The sequence below is a fragment of the Crinia signifera genome, chromosome 2 (assembly GCF_055691185.1).
Source record: "Crinia signifera chromosome 2, ASM5569118v1, whole genome shotgun sequence".
In the NCBI taxonomy this organism is placed as follows: Eukaryota; Metazoa; Chordata; class Amphibia; order Anura; family Myobatrachidae; genus Crinia; species Crinia signifera.
The window spans coordinates 392,225,147-392,235,221 of NC_139218.1; the positions used below are offsets into that span (position 1 = coordinate 392,225,147).

The 10,075-nt window shown below is 45.7% G+C and overlaps 1 protein-coding gene across 2 annotated transcripts; it reads left to right on the forward strand.

Moving 5' to 3' along the window:
* Positions 1-2,435: 2,435 nt before the first annotated feature.
* On the forward strand, positions 2,436-9,866 carry SERPINH1 (serpin family H member 1). 2 transcript variants are annotated; one of them, XM_083170397.1, is made up of 6 exons: positions 2,436-4,200; positions 5,375-5,418; positions 6,209-6,867; positions 6,956-7,054; positions 7,702-7,934; positions 8,684-9,866. In XM_083170397.1, exons 3-6 carry the CDS (start codon positions 6,243-6,245, stop codon positions 8,984-8,986), a joined length of 1,260 nt encoding a protein of 419 aa, XP_083026523.1. In that variant the 5' UTR covers positions 2,436-4,200; positions 5,375-5,418; positions 6,209-6,242; the 3' UTR covers positions 8,987-9,866. The 2 variants fall into 2 exon arrangements, with proteins under 2 accessions (XP_083026523.1, XP_083026525.1); XM_083170399.1 differs by lacking the exon at positions 5,375-5,418.
* The last annotated feature ends 209 nt before the right edge of the window (positions 9,867-10,075 follow it).

Genomic DNA, 10,075 nt, shown 5'->3' on the forward strand with positions numbered 1-10,075 from the left:
GACAGCCTTCCCTAAGTTATAACATCTTACACAGAGATTTAGGAAAATGCTTAACCCTTTCAGTGCCAGCGTTGCTGTGAGCGAGCCGTAAAAATACCAGCATCACTCACAGCGACTGTTCTCTTAGTGTACATAAATACAAATACGGCCGAGTCAAATCATTGAAGTTTAGTTAGATATTGCACCCAAAAAAACAGAACAATCGCCGGCATTTTTAGCAGAGATTTTGAGGATCGCCCACAGCAATGTTGGTACTCCAGGGGTTAATCACCGGTGCTGCCACATTGCACTTTATTGCTTGATAGATTTAATCAACAAACTTCCTAGCTGCCTTACTGAGCTCTTCCTACTCACAAGAGAGGCTGAGCCTGTGGTGGAACTACAAATCCCAGCATCTTCGGCTGGCAGTGCATGCTGGGTCCTCTAGTTCCACATCAGCAGCCGTTAGCCTGTGACTGGACCTACAGCATTGAGACAACAGGATGGTTGCTCAGAGACAGTATTTGTGCAGCTGTGTCTCAGGGTCCTTGTTAAACTGTCACATTCCTGTACACCCCTGTGCTAAATGTAGCATCCCCTTACTGTAGCTGCAGGTTAAATAGAATGGATACAATAATCACACCCCATGTACCCCACAATGACACCCCATGTACCCCAGATATCATATTCCCTACCAATGCTGCAGAGGTTTGTTTTTATATAAAGACTTCCTATTGTGCTGTGGGTCATTTAAAAAATAACAGATGCAATTCAATACACACACACACACACGCACGCACACACACACACACACACACACACTGTGTGTGTGTATATATATATATATATATATATATATATATATATATAACATCTTTACAAAGTATCTCTTTAATAACCATTATTATTATTATTTCAATATTATAGTATTATTACAAATAAAACTTTATTTGAATGGATTCTGCGCTGTACTATAATCTGATCTGCGCTGTACTGTAATCTGATCTGTGCTATCAGTTGCAGCATAGTCCCCTGTACTGTAATACAGGGCGTGTTTTACATCAGAGGGAAGTACTGAGAGTTTCCACGTTGCTCCCCTCCTCTGCCCCTGGGGGTAACACTCAGACGTCTAGAATTTTCTATACAAGCTGGGGTTGTTTTAAGGTATAAATGAGCGATAGACGGCTCCTTCCTTAGGCCATAAGGGACCAGGTGTAAACGCATCCAGTGGGACCTCCAATATTACATAGATTATAAGCTCTGGGGACAACTCTCTATTTATAATCTTCCTATTATAATCTGTCTGGAGTTTTATTATAACTACAAAGTAGTAGTTTTCCACTGAGCATTCTTATAAAATGCACTTGTCACTTTGGTTGGAAACCACTTGGGGCGCTGTAATAAATAAATATATTGAGCCGTTTATGAGCTGTAATTGATTACTCTGTACTAAAGACTTCTGTATCATGGTCCTCATTCAGTGCGGCCGCAGTTCAAGGCCTTGCGCACTCGACAATGAATAATTATCCTCTATGCTTGATAATGTCTGATATATTGATATGTGTTGTGTATGTGGGGGGATACAATTGAGAATTCAATAAAAAATCACAGCTAGTCTTATTTTTTAGGAAACCGTTTCGGTACTCTTTACTTAGAAGGGCGCCCATCATGGCCATGTCGGGCATTGAATGCACTAAAAAATCGGGTGCGATGCGACCGACGAGATGCCCGAGATTTCCCATAGGGAACAATGTTAAATGTCTCAATTGACCCGATTTTCCTGTTCAATGCCTCAATTGACCCGATTTTTCCATAGGAAACAATGTTAAATGGGCCACAGAGGCCAAATAGGCACCCTGAAGTGAATAATGGCCACCCGAATTGTTAACGCCACCCCACGATCAACGTCAACCCGAAGCGTGGCGAGCGCAGCGAGCCCGCGAGGGGCGGCGGTACGCGTCCTACGACCTTTTCATACCCCCACTATCCACGTCGGCGTGGAGTTGAGAATAGAAAGTGTGGCGAGCGCAGCGAGCCACCGAGCCCGAAGCGTGGCGAGCGCAGCGAGCCCCGCGAGGGGACGCGGATACCTTCGCAGGTATCCGCGTCCCCTCGCGGGCTTCACAGCTGTCCGGCTGCGCTCGCCACGCTTCGGGCTCGGTGGCTCGCTGCGCTCGCCACACTTTCTATTCTCAACTCCACGCCGACGTGGATAGTGGGGGTATGAAAAGGTCGTAGGACGCGTACCGCCGCCCCTCGCGGGCTCGCTGCGCTCGCCACGCTTCGGGTTGACGTTGATCGTGGGGTGGCGTTAACAATTCGGGTGGCCATTATACACTTCAGGGTGCCTATTTGGCCTCTGTGGCCCATTTAACATTGTTTCCTATGGAAAAATCGGGTCAATTGAGGCATTGAACAGGAAAATTGGGTCAATTGAGACATTTAACATTGTTCCCTATGGGAAATCGCGGGCATCTCGTCGGTCGCATCGCACCCGATTTTTTAGTGCATTCAATGCCTGAGATGTTTTAATAACGATGCCCACGATCAAAATCGTGGGCGCCGTTCTAAGTAAAGAGTACCACCGTTTCTTATATAGCGCACACATATTCCGCAGCGCTTTACAGAGAATATATGAACAGTCACATCAGTCCCTGCTCCAGGGGAGCTTACAATCTTTATTCCCTACCACATGTACACGCACACACAGACATTCTAGGGTTAATTTTGTTTGGAGCCAATTAGCCTACCAGTGTGTTTTTGGATTGTGGTGGGTAACCGGAGTACCCGGAGGAAACCCACGCAAGTACGGGGAGAATATACAAACTCTGCACAGTTAGGGCCGTGGTGGGGATCGAGCCCAGGACCTCAGCGCTGTGGGGCAGTAACGCTAACCATTACACCGTCCGTACTGCCCCAGCACTTATGACTAATTAAGAAATTGAAAGTTATGCGAAGCGGTGTGCGCTCTTCCAGTTTTTTTCCCATGTTTGAGCTATTATTACAATTTATTTATATGTAGATACAAGTGGATGGCAGCGCTGTACAGAGGGCACACATTTAGTAGAACAATACAGGGTACACAGAACTAAACTAAATGCAGCTGAGATGTAGGGAAGCATAGGAGTTGTCCGCGTAATACCGGGGATGGCTGCCATTTTTGTAGATGAACTACATCGCCCAGCAGCCCCATCCCCAGTGCAAAGATGGAGGGGAAACCACTGGGAGAGACAGAGACCAGGGTGGGGTGAATTTTGTTTATTTCTCACGCCCATTTTTTTTTTTCATCGGATACCGCGAGTACCAAGAGCGCGCATTACACCTGTTGCATTCCGACATTGGGTGTGAGATCCTCAAGGTTATTTTACCCGCTAAACTTTGCGCCCATTTGAATCGGGTGCCGGATGATGGTCCGACAGTAGGGATCCCGACAGTCAGTATCCCGGCGCTCGAACAGGGGGGATCCCGACAGTCAGCATCCCGATGCTCCGACAGGGGGGATCCCGACACACGAGCGCACTTAATTTCCCAGCATGCACTCATAGAAGATACGGTCATGCATAATACCCTGCATCAGTCCTATAAGCTGCTAATTAACACTAATGCACTAATCTGTAATACGCATCACTATATATCATGGATTCCATTTATATTATAGCTGCCGACATTGCAAAACCAATTCCAGCAAATCTCTTCACTTGCTATCCTGTCGCGTTGTACCCTGGTGCACTACAATTCCCAGCATTCTGTTTTACATGCAGATGCCTGGAATGCACTTATTGCTGCAGGGAAGGCTGAATTGCACCAAACCTGGGAATCAGGATTATTTTACTGTGCAATGTGTGGAATCTGCAATAGTCTGTACCAGGGCAGATGTGGGCACGTCCGGGCACATGCCAATCACTTAGTAACTGAGCCCTGTAATAAGTGGCCCCTATCCCTGCTCCCCAGGCCACAGCAACAGGGTGAGGAATGTAGGGGGCTGTCTCAAGCTGGGGGGGCTGGGAGAGCAGGAGGAGGGCTATAGGCTTCAGCTTGTGAGGGAGGGGGGTCATCAAAGTCCCCACGTTTAAATAAACTTTTCCAAACTTCCAGAACTTTCCTGTGCTGTATATATAGGGTGGGCTGAGGGTCGCACTGGAGCACACACTCACAGGCAGACGAAGAGAGCACTTGGAGACATCACCACAGAACCCCTGGAGGCTCCTCCACCTTTGTTGGGTATGTCCTGCTATATTACTGCTGGGCTGTGGGTCATAGGACAGGAGATTTCCATAATGGACGCAGAGCAATACAGGACTGAGCTGTCTCTAGTCATGTGTATAATCTGCTTAACCAGCCCCTGGTTCTAATAACTGTGCCAAGTGTCCTGATCTACCAGGGACCCTCCGCAATAGCCCCAGTAATGTTACCTCTGTCCCCTTTGTGTCATCCTGTGGGATCCCTGTGGTTCTGTATACTGACGGCAATTCTCAGTATTCGTTATTTTGGGGGCTTTATATGTTAATAATTATTAAGTAGAAGCATGGGTCCTCAAACTGCGGCCCTCCAGATGTTGTGAAACTACAAATCCCAGCATGCCTTGCAGCAGTTTTGCTATAAGGGAGTGTTAAAACTGTGGCAAGGCATGCTGGGATTTGTAGTTTCACAACATCTGGAGGGCCGCAGTTTGAGGACCCATGATTAGTAGAGTATTTTGTGCTTTCCTGTGCCAGCAGTTTGCATGTGATGTCCTGATTAGCAGACAGGCATATGTGATGTGTGTGTAGATAGATAGATAGATAGATAGATAGATAGATAGATAGAGGTATTCTGGATAATGTGCCCTTCCATCTGCAGGTTACGTTGCCCGTTAACCCTATAATTGTTCTGCATAAAAAGCTGGACTATCCCTTGTGGATCACCAGCCATGAAAGAACTACAAGTTTCAGAGTTTAACTGGCAGGGCATGCTGGGATCAGTAGTTACACAGCATCTGAAAAAGCCGCAGGTTACACATATATGTTATAAAGCATCAACTGTTAGTTTTAAAGTGAGGGAAACAAGTCCTACTAATATGGAAGCTTAAGGGTTAAGAGCGCTCAGGATGCTTAAGGGTTAAGATGCGGATTCCGCCTGATTGGCTGTGTGTTATGTCACTCTGCCTATTGTTACGGCTTGTGCGCTAAGTTAGGGCACACTCCCTATCCCATAGATACACCATTGTTAGTGTGCTGGGGGTAGGGCAGCTATGAGTGGGGAGCAGTTTAGGCAATGACCCAGAAGAGCACTTGCCACATCAGCACTGCCCCCCCCCCCCCCGCCCCCTCTTCCATTAATATTCCAGTCTACCACCCATAGGGTGTTGTTGCTTTGTATGCTTCGGGAATATGCATCATGTGTCTGTTTCTTTCAGAATGAAAATTGCAAATCTTGAACTCACTATGAAACTCTTTAAAGGTATCTGGACTCAACGTAACCATGTATAATACTGGCCGAGCGCCAGCAAACTGTGGGGTTTGTGCAAAATACCCGATAAACTAAATGCATTCAACTTTTTGGGAAGAATCTAGTTGGGACCGGGAGCAGTGGGCATACCGATAAATTAAATAGGTGCAGAGAGATTTAGTGGTTTACTTTGTTCCAGCAAAACCCTAGCTCCAGGCTACACATTTATGTTCCCACGTTGGGCGCGGCTGCAGGAATTAGATGTCATTTAGATTTTGTTTCCATCACCGTCCTGTAGGATTACGAATGTATTAATGGCAGGTTCAGCTTAAATCGGCATGAGGGCATAGAAAATATGCAGAGAATTTTCCACATTTTAAAATTTTTTGCATATCTGCGCTTATTTGCAGGACATTTAGTAATACTGGTATTTGGCTTTGCACAGCCGTTCAATATTCCGGAACATTAAAACTATTTAATTTAAAAGAAAAAAATAAATCTGTATCCGCTCCACCCCTCGGGCAGGGAAAGAATGGGCTGGTCTAGGGAGGAGAAAAGTGACGCGTTAACTCTCAGAGTTTCTTGCAGCAAAACATTCTTCTGTGTTTGGGTTCCTAGCTTCTTAAAAGTTTAACCTGTTCTTCCCCAGCATATTACCGCTGCCCAGTACTTGGGAGAAGGTTGATTTTCAAAAACTTTCAGACTACTTTACTTCCTGTAGCCAAGGCAGGATTGACTGGTCATTGCAATTATTTTGGGAGGACTGAAAACACTTACGGAGTGTTCACCTCTTCTTTTTTAGGATTGCATTGTGGCTTCATACAATTCGAGTTACCATGTGGATGACTAAGTTCTTGGCTCTTGGCCTCCTGCTCGTTGTGGATGCAGCAGTAGATAAGAAGGCGGCAAAGAAAGTAGTACCGGATGCTCCGGTGGAGAAGAAGATTAGCGAACAGGCCAACACCCTGGCTGACAGAAGTGCAGGTCTGGGATTCAACCTCTACCACACCATGGCCAAGGACAAAAACATCGAGAACATCCTGCTTTCACCTGTGGTGGTGGCTTCGTCTCTCGGCCTTGTCAACCTTGCTGGTAAAGCCAGCACTGCTGCCCAGGCAAAGGCGGTCCTGAGCGTTGATAAGCTGAGCGATGAACACGTCCATGCTGGCCTTTCCGAGCTTCTCAATGAACTCAGCAATTCCACTGCCCGCAACGTCACCTGGAAGCTGGGCAACCGGCTCTACGGGCCAAGCTCCATCAGCTTCTCTGATGACTTTGTGAAGAGCAGCAAGAAACACTACAACTACGATCACTCCAAGATCAACTTCAGAGACAAGAGAAGTGCTTTGAAGTCCATCAATGAGTGGGCCGCACAGACCACTGATGGCAAACTTCCAGAGGTGACCAGTGATGTGGAGAAGACTGATGGAGCCCTTATTGTCAATGCCATGTTCTTCAAACGTAAGTATTTCAAACATGTGGCCTTCCATCGTTTAATCTACAGTGTGTGTGTTGCAGACATTTAATGTTCATTCTCTCTACTCTGTAGCACATTGGGATGAAAAGTTCCACCACAAGATGGTTGACAACCGAGGCTTCATGGTGACTCGTTCCTTCACTGTGGGTGTTCCCATGATGCACCGCACAGGTATGCTGATGGTGGATCAAACTTAGTTTTAGTAATTAGCTATCACAAATGAAATCACCTTACCAAAAAATAGTATGTCAATTCGTAATTGAAACTTTGGTTAATATGTAGAAAAGTGAAAATCATATAATATAATGTAGATAATTCGATAATTGTTAAGACATAACTGTTAATATAGATTATTTTCTTTTGTGGTTTTACAAGAAGAGCATAGTAGTAGAGCAACAGCAGAAATAGAAGGAAAATGCTCTAAGACTTGATGGACTTGATTGTGTTTTCTTTTGGCTTAGATCAGTGGTTCCCAACCCTGGTCCTCAAGTACCCCCAACAGTGCACGTTTTCCAGGTCTCCACACAGAATCACAAGTGACATAATTAGTTCCACCTGTGATCTTTTAACATGTGTCTGAATAATGAGTGCACCTGCCGGGTGACCTGGAAAACATGCACTGTTGGGGGTACTTGAGGACCAGGGTTGGGAACCAGTGGCTTAGATGGTTATCACGTGTTTAATTCTGCAAGGTCTGTCCCAAGCCAGGTGGGGTGGTGGTGGTGGTTGTGTTGTGTGGGTTTTCGAGAGAATTCCAAGTACGCTATATAGTTTTACATGTGCATTGTATGATCTCACCTTTATTATCTGTCTTCTAGGTTTGTACAATTACGTTGAGGATGAGACCAACAGCCTTCAGATCCTGGAGATGCCCCTTGCCCATAAGTTGTCCAGTATGATCATCATAATGCCATATCACGTGGAGCCCCTGGAGAGGGTGGAGAAGCTCCTCACCAGAGAACAGGTGAAGACCTGGATCGGAAAAATGCAAAAGAAAGCGGTTGCGGTGTCCCTGCCCAAAGTTAGTCTGGAAGTCAGCCATGACCTTCAGGTAAGCCTACTGCCATTCCACCATTTGTCCATTCTACACATTGGCTCAACCATCCAAGCTTGCCTTTCACTTTAATTCACTTTTATAATTTGCCTCATCCATTAACATCCTCTCCTTTTGTAAGCCCTAAGCCACCTTGGGACAGTTCCGACCACCAATATACATACCCAGAGTGAGCTTGGGATGTAGGAGACTTTTTCAGGGGTGTGGTATGGGACTCCGACAGTCGGGATCCCGACTGCCCGGAGTCAGACAGCATGGCGAGCGCAAAAAGCCCCTTGCAGGCTCGCTGCGCTCGCCACGCTGCGGGCACGGTGGCTCGCTAAGCGAGCCACCTATTCTATTCTCCCTCTGTGGGGGTCCTGAACCCCCATGAGGTAAAATAGCGGGTGGCCATCGGGCACCCGGCTGTCTGCGTTTTGACAGTCGGGATCCCGACGTCGGGTAAATGACTGTTGGGGTCCCGACTGTCGGGAACCCGTCCGGCAACCCCTTTTTCAGAGCCCCAAGTTACATGACTGGTATACTAATATTGCTTAGATCTTTTTACCAAAATCTAACCTTCTAACAATGTGCTGATGACATATCTGCTGGGTAGATCAGTATTGTATGTATGTCATTTAATTCCTCAATGGTTTTGGTTACTTCTGAAGGGCGAAGTGCTTCTTCTCATGTCAAGATGAAGTCTTCATTTGTGTCACAGACGTAGAAGTTGGTTTTTATAGGTATGTCCACTTATTTTATTACAGAAACATCTAGGAGAACTTGGTTTGACTGAAGCCATTGACAAAACCAAAGCTGACCTTTCCAAAATCTCGGGCAAGAAGGACCTTTACCTCGCCAATCTCTTCCACGCAGCCGCCCTGGAGTGGGACACTGATGGGAATCCATTTGATTCCGACATCTACGGCAGAGAAGAGCTGAGAACTCCTAAGCTCTTCTATGCGGACCACCCCTATGTCTTCCTGATCAAGGACAACAAGACGGACTCCATCCTCTTCATTGGCCGATTAGTTAGACCGAAGGGTGATAAAATGCGGGATGAATTATAGTATATAGAAGTTCTCCGGGTAGGATAGATGGGGTGGGTAGTTTTAAATCATTCTGTTTTTCCAATTAAAGGACATTGTTCTCCTAACATGACCTGTTTACACCAACAGAACATTCCACCAAACCAAAGACGGTTCTCTAGGCTTTTTGTGCAAGACCTTCATTTTGACCTAGAGTATTATAGACCCAGGTCCTTGAAACAAAGGGGGAGATGTACTAAGCAGTGAAAACCGTGGAGAGGTGAACCAAAGGAGGATTTGCCTGTGCTTAGAACATCTCCCCCAATGTGTAAGAAGGACTTTTATATCTCAAGAACAAACAAGAATAGACTTTACCACTATGTACAGTTATTCGGGAAGTTGAAGACTCTCTTATGGTGCTATGCACTCAGGCTAGATATATTATAAACCAAAGATAAGAGATGTTTTGAATTGTAGCATTGGTCATCGATAAACTTCTGGCCTGTGATTAGGGTGGAAGACTCGTTATTAAGTGTCAGCAATAGTCATGTACCTCTTCTTCCTAGCACTGGTCAGAGAACCCTCAGGCACGGTAACAGTGCCCCCCAATAACTGCTTTGAATGTCCAATCGGATACAGGAAGCCGGCTCTTGGTTCCCCTAATTCGGGGGGATTTATGCAATCACTCCCTGCACCAAATGTGGTGTTGTAGGAATTTCTGAGGACGTGTGTATGTCGGGAGGGGTGGGGCACCGTTTGTATTAAAAAAAAAAAAAAAAAAATGAAACAAAGAAAATGAATGTGGATTTTGAATTACTTTCACTGTGTGGATTCACAAAATCTTTATTTTGTAAAACTTACAAGCTGTTTGAGAGATGAATGCGTGCGGTTAATACATTTTGCAATAAACTCGTCAAAAGTGGCCTGGTGTCTGCTTTGATAAATACGTAGTTTAAAACAGCATTTACCCGCTGCCAGATTCTCCTGCAAAACGCATACACATTATACTATAATAGCTCAGTGTGTACACTGTATGGGGTTCTATGGGACGGGTGGCTGGCCTGACAAATATTAACAAATATTTTGTGGGAGCCAATTAACCTACCAGTATATTTTTGGAATGTGGGAGGA